At 34.0% G+C, this 25738-nt stretch overlaps 1 protein-coding gene, 1 long non-coding RNA gene and 1 other non-coding gene across 3 annotated transcripts in view; 1 reads left to right on the plus strand and 2 right to left on the minus strand.

Annotated features, from left to right (window-relative positions):
• Positions 1–9048: 9048 nt before the first annotated feature.
• The window catches only part of LOC100854423 (methyl-CpG-binding domain-containing protein 11), an 18070-nt gene continuing 1380 nt past the window's right edge, over positions 9049–25738 (minus strand). The window contains exons 2-3 of the mRNA XM_010653541.3: positions 10400–10550; positions 9049–10288 (exon numbers count right to left, since the gene is read on the minus strand). Coding sequence (XP_010651843.1) covers positions 9594–10288; positions 10400–10550 — 846 coding nt within the window. The 3' untranslated portion in view covers positions 9049–9593. The remainder of the gene's footprint in view (positions 10289–10399; positions 10551–25738) is intronic.
• LOC132253967 (uncharacterized) lies at positions 11410–14588 on the minus strand. The gene is made up of 2 exons (XR_009465922.1): positions 13716–14588; positions 11410–13682 (listed from the first exon to the last, which is right to left on the minus strand). It is a non-coding gene; the product is annotated as an uncharacterized LOC132253967 (long non-coding RNA).
• On the plus strand, positions 24412–24572 carry LOC132253992 (U6atac minor spliceosomal RNA). The gene has a single exon (XR_009465943.1). It is a non-coding gene; the product is annotated as a U6atac minor spliceosomal RNA (small nuclear RNA).

Here is a 25738-nt window from a genome sequence, read left to right on the forward strand (position 1 = left end):
TGAATGGTGTGGATGAATCTAACAAACCTATCATTTAAAAAAAAAAAACAAATACAAACAATCATGCTTCAAGTAGGAAAATGGTAGTCAAGCAACAATTAGTCATGTAATACAAATATAAATCATCCATTTCTACACTTAAGATAAGCAAGGGTACGAAAAACTAATCAAACAAGCATCTAGATCAATCATCATACTAAGATACAATACTCATACAATAAGAATATAACAAATCATGTTATAATAAACACAATAAGTAAGAGAATCAATCAGGGTAATCATCATATCAAAATCATAAATAAGTATCATAATCCAACATGCATCATAGATAATCATGATATAAAAAATCTTCAATGTGACGTCCATCAATCAAGCATACAAAGGAACAAAGAAGTGGTACCCACTGATCAACCAATCAAACCCCACATTTACCTCATCTTAAGTTCAAGCTAGTGATCTTTAGTAGAGTCACCATTTTGTGGACTTGCATTTTTCACGTGCATTCTTACTTAATGGCAAGACTCGTTTTTTTAGTGAAAATTGATTTTTATAAAAATTTGAAGTTGGCACTTATTTTTATTTTTTTAAAGGAAAAATAAAATAAGAAGTAAAACCTTAAAAATGACTTATAATTTGTGCTAGAAAAATTAGGCTAATATAACCTATGGTAATCACCCTAGAAGGGGGACGAGGGTAAATAGAGTGATGGTCTCTTTTTTCAAATTTAAATTATGCAAATGCAAGAGATAATTATATGCAAATATATAATAAAATAATATAAAAATAATTGCACATAAATTAAGAGAGTGGGGAAGAGAGAATGCAAATACAAGATTTTTATAGTGGTTCGGCGCAACCCGGCCTACGTCCACTCTCTTCTAGTTTCAATCCAAAGCTCGAGGTTCCACTATTTCAAGGTTTCTAAACCAAGCCTTCAAGAAATACAATTGAATTATGGTTCCAATCCACCCTTTTGGACTTTTGGCTCCAAGCACCCTTTACAATCCTCAAGAGATACCTTACTCTTGAATAACCTTTCAAGTGATATCTCACACTTGAGAATCCCTAAGTGACACCTCACACTTAGATTCTTCCTCTCAAAGATATATAAATAATTTCACAAAATCTTAGTACAAAACTTTAGGCTCAAATGATACAAGAGAACTATGATTGAATGATGCACTAAAGATATGCAAGTTTTATAACAATGGTGCACTCAAAAACACTCTCCTAAGGCTCAAATATATTCAAGAAAGGTTTAAGAAGGTTAAGCTCATGAAACAATGAAGATTGAAGCCTTTTTATAGAGGAAAAATGTCAAACTAGCCGTTAGGGGTTCGACCGTTTAACTAGTTGTTAGCATTTAAAACTTGGCAAGTGACTGTTGGACCTCGACTGCCCCTTGATTGGACCTTGATCGGTTGAGGTGGGGGTTGATCGGTTAAGGTTCAACCTTGACCGGTTGAACAATCGTTCGGGAAGAGAGAAAAGGTTTTTTTGCACTCCTCAATCGATTGAGTTAGGAGTTGATCAATTGCTCATCCGGTTCAACCGGTTAAGTCGTTTTTGGCTCAACAACCAATTTTTCAACTTAAAACCTTTCAAACAAGTTTGGAAAACATTTGACACAAGGTTTTAGTTGAAAACATGAAATCATCTAATTTTAAAGGATTTAAAATGAAAAAACTCTTAGATGATTTTGGTGCATAAGTAAATAATGAAATGCATGAAAATCCTAGTGCACCAACAACCTTACAAAAAGATCTTATAAAGCATGGGTCTTGAAAAACACTTCTCTTTGAGGTTTTATTCTTCTTAATGAATTCTCTTTAACTTGATTTGTCTTTATAATTGCCACTTTGGAAATCATCTTGTCACACTTGAAATATAATCATTAGTTCTAAACCTTGTTTTATTATCATAAAAACTGAGATCAACCAAACCTTGGTTTCACAGTTTGGAAAAACATGTCTTTGTAAACCTGAGTCTAAGTCCAGGGATCAGGTTACCTATCAGGAAGGTACCAAAAGATAGCACCCCTCTAAGCCCTAAAATAGGTCTTTACTAATTAAGTCAAGGTAACTATGGGAATTGATTAATTAATCTATGGATACCATGAATCAATTAAATATATCAAAGCACATTTAGTGTATATCATCAATCAAACAATGAAAAGTGTACTTTATTTGCAAGTCGAACACTTCCATAAAACATAAAATTTAATTGGCAAATAATAACATTGAGTTGCACAACAAGAACTTCATTCTAATAAAAATAAGGAAGGATACCAAAACACAAAGATCAAACAAAGTAAGACAAACCAATAATGAGAATTAAGCATACATATTAATATAAACAAAGAGATAAGGAAAGAAAGCGTACCTTAATAACATATAAAAGTGCTCAATTTTTCTAAATTTGAAGTTGTCTAAGTGTTATTCAAATTGATGGTGGTCTCTCAAATTGCAGTTGCACATTCTCTATTCATCAAGCATCAACGCAGCTACACATTTTCATGAAATCCTCGTCGAATTCAACCTCAAATTTTCTTCTTGAAAAAATTTCTTGCCATCCAAACACATTTTTCACCAAAGCTTCCTTCAAGGCCTCTTAAAATTTTTAGAGACCTCTCTAAAGTTCCCTTTAAAGTTTTTCCAAAAATTACCAATTTCCCTCTAAAATGTCCTAAAAGTTGCCAATCTCTCTTTAAAATTTCCCAAAAGTTGTCAATTTCCCTCTAAAATTTCTAATTCACTTTTTATAGTCTCCTCTAGAATCCTCTATTTTCCCTCTCAAATTTTCCTCAAAAATTCAAAAAGACTTTTGGACAATTCTTCCATTTTCTCTCCAAAAATATCAAAATCTCTCAATTTTCCAAAAATGCCCCTTTTAGAATATTCCCTTAAGTTGTCTTTAAGCTCACATAAAATAAAAAAAAGAATATGCACTAATGATCAAAATGTAGATTACACATGAAAAAAATTAAAGTTAATCACATGTAAAAATAAATCAAGGTTAATTCACATGCAATTCAAAATTAAAAATCAATCTTATACAACTAAAAAAAAATCAAGATCATGCAATTTAAAAAACAAAGATCAATCTCTTGCTCACAAAAATTAAAAATCAATTTCATAAAATTAAAAATTAAAAAGTCAATCACACGCATACCTAAAAAATAAAAATAAAAACATCAATCATGTGTATCAAAATAAAAATGTACGTCAATAATTTACAATCAAATATCGAAATATCAATCTTATGCAATCAAAAACAAAATTAATCTAATAGTCATCTAATCCTAAAACCATGCAATGAGAAAATAAACACAATACTAAATGCACTAGAAAAATCAATCAAATTCAAACCAAACAAAACCTTAAGCTAAAAAAACTAAAGGTCATTGTTCATCACACTAGGGATCCCCAAAAAGTCCCTCAAGATATCTCTAGAGAAAGGCAAAAGATAGTGACCAAAAGAGTTATAATGGACCACCAATGAGGACTCAAAATAGCTTAAAAGGGGACCCTAAGATCACAACAAGATAATAAAGAATGAATTAGGGCAAACTTTGAATAGTATGTGCCAAAAGAACAAAATAGAGGGTCAACACCATTATATCTCATGGGATTGAGACAAGTATCCCCTTGGGTGATCATAAGAAGGCATGTTCATGGAAATTATGGTCATAGTAGTTCTTTAAGTGGAACTTAACATAGGCTTTTTGAGAGCTTAGACATGTTAATTGAACATAATAGAAGATCTGTAACTTAAGGATAGTAGAAGTAGTCTTAAAAGGCCAATAAGTTTCACCTTGTTAGACTATGGACACTAGCTCATGGGAAGATTGAACATAATGGATAGCAAGTCATGGATCCGAACACATAGTGTCTCGTTGTTATTTACATATGATATTGGAGTTCAATCGGTTCTTTGTAGTGGGATGTTGAATCAACCTCATAATTGGATTATGAGGGAGCCAGTACTCCTATTTGTCCTAGTGGTCCTCGTTCTAAGCTCATATACCCTGTTGGCATAAGTTATGAGGGTCGGATTGGCTATGGGTTCACTTTTGTGCACAAGTGCATTTTGGTAATTATATAAGGATGCATAAGGGTAAGTGAACAAAGTCTCTGAATTGAGCTAATTGATTAATTGTAGACCCTATTGGGTAAATTAATCAATTAGGACCTAATTTGGGTTAGATTAAGTGACCCAAGCCCATGTAGGCTCAAGTTGCTTAAGCCCAATTAGGAACTTTAGACTCCCTAAGAGTTAAGGCTTCCATGACTCTTGTCTTCCACCATCCAGAGAGAAAGAGAGAGCCATAGCCTCCACTATTTTTTCTTCCCCATTAGAAGTGTGCCAAGAACAAGGTTGACTCATTAGGCGGAAGATCATGGGTTCATGAGATTTCCAACAACTTCAAGGTCATTTTCAACACTTGGAATTTAAGTTTTGGGAACATCCAAATACAAAGGTGAATACTTAGATCTAATATGCCAACATATATTCCCTATGAATTAGGTCACTATTGATGGAAGCCTGTTGCAATATGTATTTTCAATAGAAGCACCATGATATCTCATAGGATTGAGACAAAATGTCTCCTTAGGTGATCCTGAGAATGTGTGTTTGTGAAAACTATGACCATAATAGTTCGTTAAGTAAAACTTGACATAAGCTCTTTGCGAGCTATGACATGTCAATTGAACACATAATATGATGATTTGTAACTAAAGAATAGTAGGGGTAGTTTAAAATACTAATAGTTTTCACCTTATTAGACTGTGAATACTAGTTCATGGAGAAACTGAATGCAATGGATAGCAGGTCATGGACCCAAGCATTTAGTATCTCGTTGTTATTTATGTAAGGTATTAGAGTGCGGTTAATTCTTTGTAGTAGGATGTTGAATCAACTTTAAAATTAGATTATGAGGAAACTAGTACTATCTTATGGGTTCTAGTGGTTCCTACTTGAGTTCATGTACTGTATTGGCACAATTTATGAGGGTTAGATTGACTCTATGTTCACTTTTGTGTATAAGGGTATTTTAGTAATTGCATAAAGTTGCATAAGGGTAAGTGAACAAGGTCTCTGGATTGGGCTAATTAATTAATTAGTAGGCTTTGTTGGGTTAATTAATTAGTTAGGACTCATTTGGGGCTAGATCAAGTGACCCAATTCCTTAGTGGGCTCACATCACTTAAACCCAATGTGGAATACTATAAATACCCCCTTAGGGGTTGGGGTTTCCATAACTTTTCAATAGAGTTGTCTTCCATCTCCAAAGAGAAAGAGAGTCATAGTCTCCACATTCTCTTCCTTCCTCTTCCCACCAAAAGTGTGCCAAGGTCAAGGAAGGGTCATCGAGCAAAAGATTGTGGGTCTATGAGACTTTCAAGGACATGGATTTGATTTTTCAACATTTGGAATTTAAGGTTTGGGAACATCCAAACCTAAAGGTTAGTATTTTAACCCTAAAAGATCAATTTTTATGAAAAATTAGTGTTGATTATGTTGCTTAGATCTAATATGCCAACACTTCAAGGATTAAATATTTTTAAATTTAGGAAAATCCTCTTAATTTCAAATATTTTTAAAATGAACCTTCTTAATTTCAAATATTTATAAAATGATTTTCTCTTATAAACATAGGATTCCAATTTAGGAAAGTAATTAAAGTTGCAAATTCTCATGATAGAGAATTTATTTTAAGAAAATTGCCAAATTTAAAAAACAATGTTTTTTTTTTTTTTTTCCAAAATATTAAGTAGGAGAGGGTCATTGACAAGCTAATAGCCTCCAAGATCAACCTTATCTTGATTTTGGTCCATCACCATCCTAAAGATGGGTTAGCCTAATGAATCAAGGGGTATAGACTTTCCATTTAGGATTAGACTACACATGTTTATAGTGAGAGTGACTAATCCTAAAGATGAAACTCCTCACTTAGTAATATTGATGACAAAGATCTTGATTATGCACTTAACTTAGATATAAAGTGATAGAATCAACTAAAGTAGTCTCCCTTGCATAATTTAAGGTGAAACTGAAAAGGTAAATCATTACCTTAGGAAACTTTCCAAGTTAAAGACAAGGTAATTAATTAGAGAGGGTCTCTACCTAGTAATAAGAATTATGACCTACCCAAATTAGGTTTGATCCTTATGACACTAGGATACCTTGCATAAATTTATATTGTATTTGAGATCACTACATTATTGATAAACTTACTAACCTACCTTGAATGCTCAAACCCAATTTAATGCATAGTTTAATTTTATTGTTGTGGATATCATGTCCTTTAATGCTATCACCTTTATTCTTGTAATTATTTGGATTTAATTGTGGACTAAAAAATAATCTAGATATAGTATTAGTTGTAAAGAAACTAATTTAAATAGATTTCTCAATATATTCCCTCTAGATTGTGTCAGAGTAATTTCTTTAGTTGAATTTGAAATTTATCCTTCTGGATAGTATTTGAGGTTCAAGAATTCAAAGGTAACCCTAATTACTACCTTGTTGGATTATAGACTTAGTTCATAGAGAACTTGTATTAGAATAGTAGGTCTTAAACTTGAGTAATTAATCATTTATGATTATTAAATATTTTGAATTCAATATTATGAGGTGTTGGAGTGGAATTAACTCTCTTTAGTTGTGTGATGAATTAATTATAGAATTAATTGTAATTCTATGGGAGCTAGTATTTGTCAAATCAAGGTTTGGTTAATTTTGATGATTACAAAGAAAAGGTTTGAACCTAATTATTATATTTCTAGTGTGATTAGGTAAGTTCAAAGAGACAATCAAGAAGACATCAAGTTAAAAAGAAATCAAGAAGAAGGATAAGACCTAAAATAAATAGTATCCTAATATCATATTTTTTTTAGGATCTCTTTATAAGGTTGTTGGTGCATTAGGATCATCTTTCTTAAGTTTATACATGTGCTATTTTTTTTTAAAGTTCTTTTATATCAAATGAAAAATTGATTTGAGGAAAAAAACTAAGGTTTTAGTTTGGTTAAAATAATTTTAAAAGGTTTTTCGAAGGTTAAGGAGTCAATAGTCATTATTCACCTTTCATTATTTGGTAAAAAACTTGCAAAGTCTCATAGTGTTCAAGGAACTAGTTCAATTTATTACTACTCACAGAAGCATGTTTCAACTGGTTGAAGTGGAAACTTCAATTGGTTGCTTGACTAATGAGCTTTTGAGACTTAACAGTTATATACCAGTGCACTAAAAGCCCAATGGCCAGTAGTCGATTTAATAGAAAGGTTGATAATTGACCCAAACTATATCTAACGACTAGTTTGAGCTTCCAATTCCTATATAAAGGTTTCATGCTTATTTTATTGTATAAGGAATATTTCAAAATCATTCTTAAATATTATTTGAGCCTTAACGGAGGGTGTTTGAGTGCACCTTGCTTCAAAACTTGCATTTCATGTGCACCTCAATCTTAGTTTTGTCTTGTATCGATTTAAGCCTAAACTTGTATTAGGATCAATCTTCTATAATTGTAACTTTGTGAGGTACTACCAAGTGTAGGATCACTTAGGAAGCTCAAGAGTGGGGTATTGCCTGAAATGGTTCATTGGAACCATAATCCAAGGGGAATAGTTTAGAGATTCCAAAAGTTACTATAGTGAATTCACCCCCTCATGGGTGATTAACTTGGGGTAGTAAGCTCAAGAACTTAATAGTATTTTCCTATGGGCACCAACAATTTCCACACAAGCTTAATTCATTGTAGCACTAGGGATTGAGGAAGAAATTATGAGAATCACATATGGGTGCAATTGGATGCACTAAGGTTCATAAGGACACACTAGATCATGTAATTTAATTGGATATGGGCTCGTTTTATTTATTAGTTGAGTTTTTATTTAACTTAAGCTTAATTAATGGGACATTATTTACTTAAGCCAACCTTAAAAGATCTAAAAGTTTTAATTTGTTGTATATTTCATTGCGCATGCCTCTTTGAAATCAACATGTGCCCCTTCCAAAACCAAAACTAATTATGTTACCATCCCTATTAAGTATAATCATTCTTCATAAATATGGATTAATTTCATTCACTCCCATAGACTTAGTATAGGTACACTAAGAGTTCGTTGGAGAGTGATTCTAGAAAACATTTCTAATAATTCTAATACTTGAATGATAAAAAATTTCAACTATCGGAAATATTAAAAGTGATTTGTAAAATCACTATCAAACAGGCTCTAAGTCACCATTTTTTCTTATTCAAATTTCATCCCTTAACACCCCTATAAATATATCTTATATATATAATTTATTTTTAGAGCATTGTGGAATACGCCTACTAAAAATCTCTCTAAAAAATAAATTTTACAAACAGAATAAAAATATAGAGGTTCTAACTTATAAAACTTAAAACCAATAATGATTAAACGCATTCATACCAAAACTTAAGTAAAAGTAGCCCTTATAAATATTAGTTATGTTTAGCATAACCATAATTATTTTTGTAAATTATAGTTTATTTGTGTAGAACTTCTATTTTTAAAAGTGGTTTAATAAATTTACTTTTTTAAGTTCCTTTTACAAATAGGAAAATAATACCTTAGAACATCATGATAAAACTAGTATAATTAATTTTGCGAACAGAAGGTTTTTTTTTAAAAAGGAAATCATTTAAGTTCAAGTTTTCCAAAAAAATTCACATCTAAAATTAAAATTAAAATTAAAATAAAATAAAAAATCAAGTTTTTGAAAATTGGAATCAGTAAAATCTTGCATGCAATTTACCACTGGAAAAATACTTTTATAAAACCTAAACAAAAGGGGAAATTTAACAGAAAATCTATTTATTGAAAAATAAAAATGAGCATAATATAAATAACATATTAATATTAATTTTAAATATTAAATTGAATTTGATAAAATAAAATAAAAAAATCCTCACGGTCGAAATTAGTTCAAGGGCCTTGGCCCTGTACTCCTGGGACCAGGCAACGTCAAAAGAAGAAAAGGAGAAACAGGCCTTGCATAAACCGACCGGAGCCATTAATAAACTTGCCCTCAGCTCAAGGGATCTCGCCATTATTATTTCCAGTCTCGACAATCGACATTCCATATTGTCCTCACAGACATATATACTTGAATATGAGCCATGCTTTTGAGGGATTGAAATTACAACAGTACCACAATGTCAAGAATGTCTGCTAACACCACTAACCCACTCACCCAACTTCACTTCACAGTAATATGCTACAGCACAGTGCACACACAATTGAAGATGATGATGACAATGACCATGACGGCCACGACGACTTTGACTATGTAGATACACCACACACCACCCATCATTCGCTCTAACACTCCTACAGGGCGATTGCACCCACAGGTCTAGCTTTTGTCAGATATGCCTAACTCATAAAATGAACGAACTGTTAATGGAATGCAAACTTATGCCCACGATACATGGAAGCTAAAGATTTAACACATCTCAACACGTAACTTGAGATGCCTTAGGCTCATGCGGTGCCTCTGTGTGACTTTCACTAGGTTTTGCCAGCTCCTCTCCCTCCCTCAGCCTCTCATTCTCTGGTCTAACTTCTCCCCCACTCACCCCTCTTTTCAGTTGAGGCTTCTTTCTCCTCTTGTCCCACTTTGGCCTCACATTCCTCTTCAAGCTTGGCATCCACCTCAGCAACTGCATCTTTCAAAACATCCCCCTCTTTCTCTGTTAGGCTCGCTGGTGCTTCCAGGTCAGCTGGCTGTTTCTCCTCTTCCTCCTTTTTTTCATCCTGCCCTGGTGCAGGCAGTGATTTATTCCCAGCCTCTTTTCCCTCTGTCTTATCAACTGCTTCCTTACTCTCCAGTTTTGGTGATATATCAGGCTTCCCCTCTAGTTTCTCATCAGTTTCTTCCTTTGGATCAGAATCTGTCTTATTATCAACTTCCTGATTCTGCAGTTGCCCAATGTCCATTTCATCAATTTTTTCATTGGATTTCAGCTGAGAGTCATTTTCAGTATCCTCAGCTGCAGCAACCTCTACTTTGCTCTTTTTCCCTACATCCTTAACATCTTTCATTTCCACGTCTTCACTTGCTTCAGTTCCATCAGCAGCTGCAGCAGCTTGTTTTTCAGTAACCTCACCTTCCCCATTGGTATCATCATTTTTCCCCTTTACCCCCTCCTTTGAATTTGACTTTGCTTGCTTCTTCCTGGGTGGCTTAGTTCTTGGTGTCTCTGTCGCCTTTGATTTCCCACTTATTCTGGCAGACCGCCTTGGAGAGTCACCTGTTCACAAGAAAATTCCAGGAGATTTTACCCATTAAAGGGATTCATTTAATTGCTTTTTATGTGCATATTGCATATACACATGCACCACTGAAAGAAGAAGACAAGTACCTGTGCCCCAGTCAAATTCAGAGCAAGAAGGACCTCCAGGATGAGATTTGAGAAACCGATCTAATTGGCTCCTATTCTTGATCTCCTCACCTGTGGGTGAAACAAAAATTATTTCATTCCTCCTAGGGGTCCCACCTTTCTTTGGAGTGAACTGTAAATGCAGATAAAGAAAACTTCAATTCAAAAAGGAAACCAATAAAGCCATAATGAAGAAAAGCAACCCTAGACATTTTTTTTCTTTAGAGAAATGGGCTGCCTCAATGCTCAGATTCGTCATTTTTCACTCTTTTTTTTCTCTGTTGCATTATCTTTCTAGGAATAGGAACAAAAACCATGAGAATAATAGGAGTCCTCTAGACCACTTGTAAATAATTTTTTACCAAGTAGAAACCTGAACATAAGTTATCAGGTAACAAAGCAGACAAGACAGCCAACAACCAAGTTGATTTTCATGAAAAAGAAGAAGGTGAAACAAAAAATAATAGGGGGAGAGAGAGAGAGAAAGGCAAACTAAGTGTCATGGATAATATCACCATATTCAGGTGACTGATCCAAACTATAATAAATTTTTACCAAGTACAAACCTGAGCAAAAGTTATCAGGTAACAAAGCAGGCAAGACAACCAACAACCAAATTGATTTTCATGAAAAAGAAAAAGGCGAAACAACAAATATTAGGGGGAGAGAGAGAGAGAGGAAAAAAATGGATAATATCACCATATTCAGGTGAATGATCCAAACCATACCAAGTAGTTATCACAAGTACTTAAATAAATAAAAGTTTATTTGCTGTATTCTACCAGGAGAGATAATGGATCCAAATACAAACGAAAATTTTTACATGAGAAAGGAAACTAGCAGCTTCAAATCACTCTGTTCACACTCTTCTATGTTTACCCGAATCCTCAAACTTTACCCAGCGTACCCATATCGACATGATAAGACAGGAGAGTGGGTATAGGATTCTTTCCAGATTCTCACTTTGCTTGGATCTAGCTATTTGATTGTCATTGTTTTTTTTTTTTTTTTTTTCAACTTCCTCAGCAGATAATCACATTGAAGAAAAACAGTTTGTTAGAAGTGAACTTTCACAAAAATATTTAGGAATAATAAAAAAAATAGAGATAAAATAAGAAAGAATTCTTACAAAGGCATCATTGTTTTTTAATCAATTTCTACTTTTGTTTTTCTTTTTATTATGTCATATTAAACTGTCCATATCCGTTATTGAGATCCTTTTTAGCCAAATCTCTATATCCTAAACTTTGTAGGTAAAAAAGATTAGACACCTAGACACATCTATATCTGACACCCACACCCAAACCCATGAAATAGAAACAATTTTTTTTAACTGCACCAGGACAGGCTTAGGTTTCATTGCATCTTAGAGAAGATTACACATAAATCAACTTATGACAAATGCTCTTTGTCATAAAATCTGGCCTCAAGCTTTCAAGTGAAACTTGAGATTGGTGGGTGCAAGATAATGCGCTAACATGCATTTTAAAGGAATCAGAGAGCCTAGGGTACATTACAGAAATGACGTTTACTATTGTAGGAATGAGAATTTTCAAACTAATTATATATCTCCAAACATTAATAACTATGGCTGAAGGTTCCCAGTTTCTCCTGTATTACGTAGGGTGATTCTTGTTTGGTTATTTGATAAAGTATATTGTGGCAAAGAGGAGATGGCTGCTCTCTCGGAGGGGAGAGGAGTCTCGAAAGGTGGTAAGTGTTGGTTTGCTGTTGAATCCAAGACGTTCGAAATCTCCATTGAAGAGGTCTGAGGTAAAAAGAAAGGGATTATTTTGGAAAGGAGTAAAGGCTTCTCCTCTTGGATAAGATTTGGAGAAAAGAGCTTAAGCTTGCTGTTGGAAGTTGTGGAAGCTTGGTGTAGAGGAGAGTCAAGCTCGAGGTGTCTAAAAGTTTGGGAAGGAGGAAGAAAGTTTAGGCTTGAGTGTCGTTCAAATGTAGTTGGGAGGTTTTTACTTTGTTCAATGAGAGATTTGGAAGCTAAAAGGTTTTGCATTGTTTTTCCGGAAGGAAAAGGCTTAGTAAGGGGATGGTTTCTATTGGCTTAGAAGTTGAGGGCCCTTGGAGTTGCCACTCCAACTTTGAGCAAAGGTGATTTGGGTACTTCCATATCTGAAAAGGATGGCTATAGTTTCAAAGAGAAAGAGAAAGGGAAAGGAGTGCATGTAGAAGTTGCGAGAGTGAAGACAGAGGAAACAAAGGATTCTTTATGGGTGCATGTAGGGGACCGTGACTTGTCTCGTAGGGAAGAGCAGTTAAGTCGTTGCCTGGTTGGCTGCTTTGGGGAAAGTTTTGAGTCCGTTCCTCCTTTGGTTGCCATGAAGGAGTGGGCGTTTGAAACATGGTCTCTCAAGGGAGATTTAAATATTTCCAAGTTAGGTGTGGCCCTTGTGCTGTTTGAATTTGAAAATAAATGTGAAGCTGATTCGGTGCTTTTAAAGGGCAGCAGACGTATTAAGGATAGGGAGTTTCTACTGTAGAAATGGGGACCTGAAGTGGGGTGCTTGTGGAATGGGAGACAAGCCAAGGAAGTTTGGGTGGAGGTTGTAGGGCTTCCTCTTCACCTTTGGAGTAGAGAGGTGTTCAAGAGTATTGGAGAGAGTTGTGGGGGTTTCATAGTTGTTGATGAGGAAACAATTTTCTTTTAACAGTTGTAGTGGGCTCGTATTTTGGTGAAAGCCTCTGGGAAGATTATGCCTGGTTCGTTGCAGGTAGTAGCCGGGAATTTCTACTAGGCGGTTAGTCTGTGGTGGGAAACCCCCCCTTGGGTTTCTTAGGTAGTGCCAAGGTCTGTTTGGCATAAATTTGAGGGATGGGAGGTCAGGGATGAAGGTGGGGTGAGGCATGCGCTGGCAGTAGCGTGGGGGATGTTCAAATTGGAAATCAATATCGGGGGGCAGATGCGCAGGTTGAGTGTGGCAGAAGGCATAGGGTTGCAGCAGGGGCAGGGGGTAGACTGGCTAGTGCAGGTGTTCTAGACTCTTCCGTGAGTGGGCCTGGGCCTAGGACAGCAAGTCGGGAGGCTCACAAAGATAGTGGTGTTTTGGATATAAGTGGTGGAGAGGAATGGGCCAAAGGCCCAATTCCAGCCAACCCAATGGAGGCAGACATGGGCGTCAGTTCTATGGGGCCTTTTGGGCCTACTTTTAATAAGGCCCGATTGGGCTTTTTGGGGAGTCTCTCCCCATCATAGTTATAAAAGGCTCAAGGCGCAAAGTAGTCCTGAAGCCTAAGGTGCAAGGCGCACCTAAGATGCGGGCTTTAGTGAAGTGAGGCGCACCCTAATTTACATATATATTTTTATATAATATAATCAAACTTAACAATCATTTATTTGTCCTAAACACATAAATTATCAAATATCATCCAAAACTTCAATTTAATCAACAAAAAACATAAAAATAAAGAACTCCAAGTATAAAAACAAATCCAAATCCATATTGCTAATAGCCTAATACATATCAAAATCCAAAGTTTCCAAACCAAAAGGTCTAAAACATGAAATTTGTCCACAATTCAAAAACATCATTAAAAAACACTTAAATAACAAATTTGTCCACAACAAGCAATCATCACTCCTCCTCTAAATCAACAAAATCATCATCATTTCCATCACCACATTCGTAGCCTTCCCCATCTTCTTCATCGGCTGAATCAACCATGTCTCCATCTTCATCTATTAGTGAATGAGAAGGCAAAGTTCTAGAACCTGAAGCTATTCCCCTCGTTGGTGGTATTATGCTTGAGCTTGCTCTAGCTCTAGCTCTAGCTCTAGCTCTAGTATCAAACCTGGCCTCCTCAGCTCCAGTAGCTTTAGCAACATCACCCTATGTCAAATTATCATCATGAAATACAAAATCTTCTTGTGCACCTCCATGAGAATCCTCATTTTTCATTCTTCCTATCAACTATGCATTGCTATCATCTATATCTTTCAAAGAAATTGGGTCAATGGTGTTACGTTCATTGTATCTTCTCTTCAAGGCTCGATTATACTTAATGTATACCAAATCATTCAAGCGTTGATGGTCTAACCTATTTCTCCTCTTGCTATGAATCAGCAAAAATTCATAAGTTCATAAATATATTTTAAAGTTTTAACTTTTAAGTTACATTCAAAACTCTATTAAACTATTACTTGTAATTATTTTGATCACTTACATTTTCAAAGATGCTTCAATTCCGTTCACAACCTGATGCACTGCATGTTAAGTTGAGGACTTTCATTGCAAACCTTTGTAAATTTGGAGCTGAAGCTCCATATGCAGCCCACCATTCAACTGTAGTATAGATATTAACAATTTAGTGAAACAATTCACCTATTTTAGTAAAAATACAATCTAATCATTTAAATAAACAAAACTAAATAACTAACCTGGTGCTCTAATCTTCCTTGTCCTAACAGCTAACTCATTCTCGAATAGTCCTTGGGCATTTGTATACAAACTCACTTCGGCCACAACTTTTTCTTGCTTAGCAGGGTCTCTTGTTAGCCTTAAAATGCATTTATACAAATCACTCATAATCTCTGCATCATGCTCTATTTCTGGTTTATCATAGAAGAATTCCGGGTTCAAAAAGTACCATGCTGCATGCAAAGGCCGATGAAGCTGAATCTCCCACCTCTTATCAATGATGTTGAAGATTTCTTTGTACTTTTCTTCATTTCCATTAAAACTTCTCACAACTGTATCCTTAGCTCTATTCATGGCCTCATAGATGTATCCCATAGGAGCTTTTTTCTTCACCATCAACCAAACGAAGCACACGAACTAGGGGACCCGAAACCTTTAAGCAAAACACAATGGTGTTCCAAAATGAAGGCATTAGAACTATGTTGGCTATAGTTTTCCCCTTCTACTCTTTTGCCCATTTACTATCTGACCAATCTGAGCTTGTAAACATCTTTCTCAAGTTGTTTTTTGTTTATGCAATCGCGATAATGTGATGAAAGCAGTTGCAAACCGAGTCTTAGCAGGCCTAAGCAATTCTCTTTGTCCGGTAAACCGCCTCATCATGTTGAGTAGCTTTGAGCGATTATAAATATACTCATTTAGTGATATAGCCTTCTCCAATGTCCTCTTGATGTTTGGTAGTTTTCCAATATCTTCCAACATCAAGTCAAAGCAATGTGCAACACATGGTGTCCAATACAAATGCGGGTGCTTTAATTCTAACAACCTCCCTATGTGACATTGTAGATAACAAATTTACATAAGTTCTCAAGATAAATAATTCAAATTTTAAAAGTAAATAAAAATTCAAGAAATAGTATTTATTACCTGTCATCACATAACTTGAGTGATTATCTGTTATAACTTGAATAACATTCTCCTCACCAACTTGCTCTACCCATTTGTCAAGTAATTCAAACATCTTTTCTCCCGTCTTAATCATTGAAGAAGCATCAATGGATTGCATGAATATGGTTCCCTTTGAACAATTAACCAAAAAGTTCACCAAAGTTCTCTCTTTCCTATTAGTCCATCCATCCAACATAATTGAACATCAATTTTTTCCCCATTCCACCATATGATCTTTCATCAAATCTTTTGTGAGAGTCAATTTTTTCTTAAGGTTAGTAACTCTTACCTCATGAAAATTTGGTCTCTTCATACCCACACCATATTGGCCAATAGCCTCAATCATTGGTTGGAAACTTGGATATGTGACTGCATTAAATGGAATAACAGCCTCATACATCCACCTTGTGATAAGCATACAAGCTCTTTCTCTTGCTTCCTTTTTGTAGGCATCATTGATGATAGTTTGATTCATCTTCCCATTCCTTCGATTTTGAACAACCATCTCTGCATTAGAAGTGAAAAAATGATCCATAGGACCTTTTTGTCTTGGTTTTTTTGAAGAAAACATCCTACTACCACTTCCTCGGTTACTACCTCTACTAAAAATGTTGGTGACATTCATTCTACTATTAATCTCCTCACCAAAATCTCCATCTTCCAAACCAAACAAATCTTCATTAACATCGTCGCTCCCCATATTCATTTGCTCTTTTTGATTTTTCTTGGAACTCATATACTCTTCCATTTCTTCTCTAACATGTTCCAGACATTTTCTACACTTTTTAGCATTACTATATCCACCAACAAGATGTTGTTTGTCTATATATGCCTCATTTGGTTACTTTATCAATAAAAATGCATATGATGGTGTTCAAATCTTTTTCATTAATCAAACGAGCATATTTCCATCTGGGATCTCTTCTTCCACTTGCACTAGAGTCCACTTGAGTTTCACTCTCATTATCCATCTTGCAAACAAATTATCTATATTACAATAAAATAATTATAATTAAATTAAGAAAAAAAATTGAAAAAAAAAATGCACATCACATTAAGAAAAATATGCATATGAGTGTTTTTTGTTTATTTATTTTATTTAGTAAAATTTTCATGTCAAAATACAATATTTATATATTTTTTTAAAAAAAATTGCCAATGAGAGTTATGAGATAAGAATGGAAAAAAATGCAGAAAAGTGAAGAAAAGAGAAAAATACCGAGGTCCCGAAAGGTACATGACTATTTTTTCTCTATTTTTCCCCCCCTATTTTTCCTCTTCTTCACTTCTCCACTGCACGACTAAGGCTAGGGCACGATTGGGAGTGGTGTCGGGTTGAAAAATACCAGAAAAGGGGGTTGGAAAAGAAAATAGGGCCAAAACGGCATCGTTTTGGCCTGTATTTTTTTTTTTTTTAAAGGAACAGGCTCCAAACGTTTTAGCCTGTTCCTTTTAAAATTAAAAAGGGCCAAAACAATGTTGTTTTGACCCTATTATTTTAAAAGAACAGCGACCAAAACGATGTCGTTTTGGACCCTGTTATTTTAAAAAAACAATGACCAAAACGACGTCGTTTTGGACCCTGTCATTTTAAAAGAACAATGCCCAAAACAACGTCGTTTTGGACCATGTCATTTTAAAAGAACAGTTCTTTTAAAAGAATTGGATCTACATCTCTCAAAAGAAATATATACTCAACTTAATGAAACGGGTTAACTCATAGATGCTCCAACTGATACAAACCAAAAGTTAGCAACCAAAGAAGGTAGTGTTCTTGTAGATAAGGGGAGATATCAAAAGCTAGTGGGAAGACCGATTTATCTCTCATACTTAGTCAAACATTGCATATTTTGTTGGAGTTGTGGGCCAGTTCATGCATGCTCCCCTTGAAGAACACATGGATGTTGTGATGAGGATCCTGAGGTATCTAAAAGCTACGCTAGGGAAAGGACTCCTATTTTCAAAGAATAATCATTTGCATGTTGAAGTCTATACAGATGTGGACTAGCCAAGTCATTGACTAAGTGAAAGTCAATTACCGGTTACTACACCTTTGTTAGAGGTAATTTGGTAACTTGGAGGTATTGAGGTTGAGTTTCGTGCAGTGGCCTTAAGAATTTGTAAACTTATGTGGATTAATACTCTACAAAAGGAGCTTCAAGTAGAGATTTAAGAATCTATGAAGTTATTTTGTGATAACAAAGGTATGATTAGCATCGCTCACAAACCTATTCGACATGATAGAACAAAGCACATCGAAATTGATAGGCACTTAATTATTCTCTTGAGGTTGGGATTGTCTGACTCCTTACATACATACTAAACTTCGATTGGTAGATCGATTTATTAAACGAATTGCATCACCAAGTTTCAATTCTATGACAAGCAAGTTGGGCATGCAAGACATCTTTGAACCAACTTGAGGGGGAGCGTTAGAAATCTGCAGACTTAATTTCAAAGATATAATTGACTGTTATTTTGTTACCATGTATATTCCTAGGACTTAGCTGTTAGATTAGTCAAATATTATTCTTTATAGGACAGTTGTATTATAGTTAGAAAGTGGTAGAATCTCAGCTTGATTTCAACCTAAATCTCAGCCTGATTTCAGCCTAATTCGGTAATAACCTTGTACATATATGCGTATGATTCTTATACAATAAATTCAGGAAGAATTGATTTTGACCAATAGCAACTTGATGCTAAAAAAGTGGACCATTATGCTACATCATAGGGTCTGAGAGCAGAATTTATTGCTAAGAAAAGTGCATCTTTTATATGCTATATATCATATTATTATATGAGCACTAGATAAAACCCCAATGTGAAGGAAATCAAACATACATTTACCAGGTTTGGCTGATTCAAGTTACACTAGATCAAGATGCATCCTCATTTGTAATCCAACACAAAAGGAAGGAAAAAAAATCCAATTTCGATACCACCAAGAAATCATGAGACACGGCTATTGCAATGAGGGACACATAGTGCAAGAACATGTTTACAATAGTCATCATGACCTGTGAATGTGTTTGTGGGTATTTTCATGTGAGTCTGGATGGTTGGGGCTGCTTCATGCTGGAGATTGAAACCCAGGGCAAGCCTTAGGCAGCTTATTGGTCAGGCTCAGACAGACCTTTCTTTCTTTTTTTAATTATTATTATTATTAGAAACAAAAGATGTATTAATTATTGATAAAAATTCCATGAGAAGGATGAGGAGACCTCCCCATAATTACAGAAACATGAGGCAGCTCAGCGAGACTTCAGGCTGCCATTTTTACATCCCTGTCTAGTTCTAAAAGTAAACCACAATAAAGATGAAAATCACTTGGGGGAGCATACTCCAGGGAAGGAAGTGGCTTTTGAAACATCTTACATTGTGGGAAACTTTGATGAGAAATTGGTTAGTAGCAAGATAAAAAGTAGACAAGAGACAAATATCTTATGAAGGCATTGCCCTTTTTAAATAGATAATAAGATATGTAACTCAAGCACCATGGGAAGAATACAAAGGGCCACCAAGACAGCATGGTCATGAAGAACAGAACAGAATGTAAAAATGTGAAAAAAGTAAAAATAAAAACAAGCAACCAAACAATTACAAGGACCAGCCACTCCAACCCCAGCCAATCAACAAAACCAAAAAAAGATATTCATCCTTTCCGAAATGCATCCAGAGACTGCATGAACCAAAACTCAAGAAACATATCTTTGAGCTTCAAAATAGAGAGCTCAAACCCATCATATACTCTTTGATTCCTTTCCTTCCATAAACACCAAAAAATACACAAAGAAGCTGTTCTCCAAATTTATTTCCTTCCCCACAAAACGTACTCTCCATGATAGTAGAGAACAACTAATCAAGTCAGGCAAACCCGAAGATAACCCAAATGTTGGGTGGTGATTCCTTTGAAAACATTAAAAAGGCACAACATTTAATATGATGGCGAAGAAATAATGAATCTCATAGATGAAGGTTGGGAACTGGTTGGAGATGCCCTGCCAGATGGAGGACAACCGATTAATCTTCTAAGTGGTGATGCTTCAAATGATAATAATAGAAGCAAAAGAGGGGAACTTCACTCAGAAGGCAAAAGCTGATCCTCCCTCGAAATGACTTTTCTTGGAGTAGAGCCCCAAGCAACAAATCCAAAGTCAAGTAATAGAATTGGGCAGCACATCCAAAGATTATTCTGCACTTTACAACCCTAACACTCCTGATGATTCCCAAAGAAGAGGATCAGAGGAGAAGGGCCACAACACATTCAGCAGACATGTAGGGAAGTGGGAGTAGAAGTGGAGAAGGCAAAAGGGCAAAACCAATCACTTGAATTCCAATTTCAGGCATTATCTTATTTTAAATAAATCTTGAGTGGACAAAAAATTCAGCAGTTCGATTTTATTTATTTATTTATTTGTCTGAAGCCTTAGCAAAGCTTAAAGTAAAGAGAATGGACCAACAATACAAATTGCTATATCATGTCAACCATTACAAAGAAGTACAGAACCTTAGAATATAGTAGCAATGCATTTTTGACAACTAATAACCGGTTTGTCTTAGTTGTTTTGGTTCCTTAATTTTTCTTATTGAACCCCTAATTTATTTAGGAAGGAGGTATTTTTCTTACATGAAGAGAATGACTCATAAGAAAATGTTCCGTCGACAAGGATGGATCAAACAAACCAGAAGACATAACCATACTAATTTAATACATGGAAGCAAGTAATCTAACATGTTGGTATTTTTGGCAGCAAGGTAAACAAGAGATATTATTCAGTAAATTCCATGGTTAATATTGCAGAACCCAGTATAAGAACTAATGTTAATGATGGTAATTGCAAAAGGAAAAGAGACAGATTCCAAATCAACAATTCAAATATGATAATTCTATAAAATTTCAAAAATAATAAAAGATAAAAAAATAAAAATAAAGTATAAAATTTAAAAGATCAAGTCTACTACAACATTCATGTCAATTATAGATGACCTCAGCACAGAGATCACTTTCTACAGATGAGAAGTCATAGTCAATGGAAGATCTCAGCTTTAACAGTCACATCTCAAAAATAGATGCAGAACCATACTCTCACCATTGAGAGTGTTAATAAGCCTAAAAGAAGAGACTGAAGCCATGACTCAAAGTTGCAGTCTCGATCATTGACTCAGAAAGTCATGAGGCACATCAATCTCGGTATCTTAGATTGGTATTGGACGATACGCAAATATATGTAATTAAATATACTTTTTATAAAATTTTAAGTTTAATTATATTTAATATTATTGAAATAAATATAAAATTTGTTTATCAATTTTTAATATTAAAGATCTTTTATTTAATATCTTCACGTTAAATTTGATTAATTATAAAAAATTTCAAATTATGTATCACATTTTAATATTGATACAAGTAATTGTTAATTTTTTTTTAGTAATATGTTATCTAATAAAATTTAATTTATACACTAGTAATTTATTGAAAATGTAATTACATTAAATTCTTATAAATTATATTTATATTTATATTTATCTCATTATATTCATTATCCATTGTATAAATACCACTATGTTCATTACCCATTTCATAAATACCCAAACATCCATCGGGTAAACCCATTACCTCATTGCCCAAGTCCCATTTCTTCATCCTTCCCATCCTCTTCTTCTCTTTCAAACCCTTTTTTTTTCTTTCTCTGCAACTGGGTGAATGGGAATAAAACCATTTGCAATACCCAAACATCCTCTTTAGTAAACCCATTACCTCATTATCCAAGACCCATTTCTTCATCCTCCCCATCCTCTTCTTCTCTTTCAAACCCTTTTTTTTTTCTTTCTCTACAACTGGGTGAATGGGAATAAAACCATTTGCAATTGATTGTCCAAGGCTCAAGTTCTAGGCTACTTCTCCTTCCAAATCGATCCATACCATCTCCGAGTCTAACTCGGATATTGGTTTCATAGCAAGCTTGGACGAGGCAAATATGGCTCAATCGAGTCATACCAGTCTCGACCGATATTTCGAACCCTAACTGAAGCTAGATCAGCTTTGACCCAGGTGGTTTGATGCAAGATTTCCAGCCAATCAAAAAAACAAAACCTAATAATAAAATATTAAGACTACAACAGACATGAAGGCCAGATTGGAAAGCCAGATACCAACTGCCTCATGTGTTTGTCAAAAGAAGAGTAAAAGATATACACGTATATATGTATGTATATATATATATATATATATATATAGAGAGAGAGAGAGAGAGAGAGAGAGAGAGAGAGATTCAGGATAACCATAAATTAACCAATTTGATACACTGAATAGGCATTTGAATTTTGAAGACACAGGAATTAAATATGATAAAACAATTACAATTCATATAAATCCATAAACTACAAAACCTTATCCATTAAATACTGTAAGAAATCATAATACCAATCATCATCAATAATATGATAAGTTGACATTCAGCTTTTAGGGGGCTCTGCAAAACTTTACATGAATCATGAACCTAGTTATGGTGTGATTGGGGGCCAAATGGAAGTGCCCTCCATAAAATACATTTATCTTTTCATCATTAATTAATTATTCCTGCACTTAATATTAAGTTTGATGTTTAATGCATAATAAATTCCACATAGGATTGCCTCCATGGTTTGCCAATCACTCAATGTCATTAGAAAAAAAGCAGATTTGCAAAGAAATTATAAAGAAATGAAAATAAATGAGTCCCCAAGCACTTGCTGAATGCAAACATACATCAATCACAGTTTCATAAGTGCATTGACTTAAAAGAGAAAAGAAAAAAAAAAAGGATAAATGAGAAAAAAGTATATCACATGGAATTATAACTAAAATGCTCATATTTGTGTGGCAACCAAAGAAAAAAATGAAACATTAATAAAACTATTCAATTGCTGAAAAGAGTACATGACTATGGTACATCATATATGCTACCATAGAAAATATGCCATCACATAAGCCATTCAAGGTAACATATTGAACCAACTATACTATCTAGGCAAAGACATCAACAACCAAAATTAGTGATGAGCACATTCAAGAGCCAGAAATGGAAAGAGAAGAAAAACAAGACCAAGAATTTGAACACATCATCAGCAAAGCAAATTAGGGGATCAAATATGTAAACATTCGGTTCCCTATGAGAGCCCTGTCCATCCCTTAAGTACACATTGAATCAAAATTTGAATTCAATGTCTCCTAGCTTATTTGTCAAAGGCAGTAAACAGTTTTTTCCCATGGAACTAGGTTCAAAACTCAGCCCAAAGATTGTAAAATGTATAAAATTCTTGGGTTAGGGTGTGAGGGTAGGGGGACAGCAGCAATATGCAGGCCAAAAATCTTTCTGTAGTCTTGCAACATTCTTACGCAACCATAGAGGAAATATGCAATCACATTTGGAATTCAGCAATGGTCGTACAAAAGAACCACAAATGGAAGAGAGAGAGAGAGAGAAGAAAATATTTGTCCATGTTGTCACCAAAGAAAATCAAGGTATCAAATATATGCACACATTGGTTCATATTCTTAAAATACATATAGTAAAACCTCTATAAAATAATACTCTTGGGACCACGAGAAATTATTATCTCACCAATGTTATTGATTTATCAATAAATGAACAATTTATTAAACCATCGATAAATGAATATTTATTAATTTAGAGAGAATATTATATCTTATAAATTCAAAAACAATGAATGTAATCAAAAGTTAATACATAAAAGCATGACATTCTAAAAAAGACGAGATGATTATTATTTATGGAAGATAGAAAGACTCTTAAAATGAAGAGATTTGGTGTCAAAATATAATGCCCTAGAGGATAAAAAGATTTCAAATATGTGATGGTTTTGAAAAAGAGTTGAATTGCGAAAAATAGAAGTTGTGAAAAGCTACTCAATACTATATTATGAAATTTTGTTTGCTATTTTTTTATGAACTTCATCACTTATTAGTTTATATTTCCTTCAATCCCTAAGGATTTCTAAAAATTTATATCTTATGCATTTAGCAAGGTTATTAACTTAAGACACTTGCTCGAATTAGGACTAGAAGATTTTATTATTTAAGTGAGATATTAATTTAACGAACACTTATTTATCAAGGATTTTACTATAATTGGTAAAAGACTTGAATGTGATGCCTCCTAGCTTAGTTGTCAAAGCGGCACCTAGTTTACCATGTAGACATAGGTTCAAGTTGCTACTAAGCTTGGAAATCTTGTTTATAATAATTATGATTCATTTAACCTAAAGAAAATGTACAAAAAAAGTTATGCTTTGATGTAAAACTTCCATCACTTGACTTGTAAGCTCTTCACCCACTGTCCTTTCAAAAATTTAATTAAATAATAGATGGCTTCAAAAGCCTTGATTTGGTCATTATATTCTAAGAATTGAAACTACTATTAAAATAAAAAATATACGAATTCAAAATAAATTTTCAAATAAAATGGTGAACCATTACTTATGGGATCAACAATCCTTCTCACAATTTTCAGGTACCCACCAATCTCAATAGAAATATCATATAACGTTATGTAATCCAATATACATACTAGGTCAAATACATCTTAAAATAGCATCAAAGACACCTTTTTCATTGATAATTTGGGTGGAAGTCAAAGTAGAGGTTTTCTTAGGACAATGTCATCAAGCGTCTTCATAGAAAGGAGAGATGGTTGGCATATGCCCCAATAGGGGATGGAAATGGCCTTCAAACTTACCTATTACCACACATACGGTCAAGATAGTGTCGTCAGGTGTTTCATCATGTGTAATGGGGTAGTGGCCTTTATCACACATATCTATATATTTTCTCAACCTTCTATATAAAATATTATTTACTCTATACTTCTATATAAATATTATTTATTCCATAGAAAAATTCTAATTAACTACTTTTCTTGTAATATCATATTTGGATAAACTACACTCTACAAACCTTAAAAACTCCAAGGGAAGTGTGAATTCATATTAGCATAAGTTTTCATCAATATCAATTCACTTAAAAATCCGTGTTAGTGCACAAAAGTAAATAATTTTTGCTCATGTTTTGTCAATGTCCATCATAAGATAAGACTTGAATTTCCAATTGAAACTACAATGAAACAATCCACATTTTAATTCAGGCCTCTACTTGATACAATTGTCTAAACTTGAATATAAATTGTTACCAAATAGATTCCAATTTATAAAGGATTATAATTTTCTTGTAATATCAATAAATAATCTTAAAAGCTAACATAGCAAAAGCAACTGTAAACAGAACGAAGATACTTCACTCTGCCTAAAACTATTAGCAAAACAATTAAGATTCTCCACATAAATGATATTACATTAATTAAAATTGATGAACTAGGTCATGAATCACTATAAAATCCATTCTTTATTGTGACCCTTCATCCAAAAATAGAAGATATTAGAAATGATTAAATTTTTTATCAAATCTATACTAATTAAGTTCCGATCATCTTCTTTTGTAAAAACAGTTGCTTCTCTAACCCTAGTCTTATAAGGAATGACAGACCTCATAAAATTCAAACTGAGTATGTATAAGGCATTGAACTTGAAAACCATTTAAAAGATGAAAGCACGGGAATGGTTCTTGCATGTGCCAATATAGAATGCAGAACATACTAAATCAATAGAGATGCAAACTTCAAAAGAAGTAAAATACAATATTGAATTATCTGTTTAAGGAACCTAAATGAAAATGAAAACCAGCAAACTATAACAGCTTGATTCATACCCTAAATAAATGAACACCAAATAATCTAGAACAAAATACGCATTCCATGTCCTAAATAAATAAAAACCAAATAATCTAGAACATTCCATATTCCATAAACTTTCAAAAAAAAAAAGTCAACTTATTATTAAAGAAACAACCTAAAGCAATTTCAATCAATAGACTGAACAACTATTATAACCGCAAATTGGCATCTCATGCACCAAATAGCAAAATAAGTAATAATTTACACCA

Source organism: Vitis vinifera, chromosome 6 (genome assembly GCF_030704535.1).
Source record: "Vitis vinifera cultivar Pinot Noir 40024 chromosome 6, ASM3070453v1".
Lineage (NCBI taxonomy): Eukaryota > Viridiplantae > Streptophyta > Magnoliopsida > Vitales > Vitaceae > Vitis > Vitis vinifera.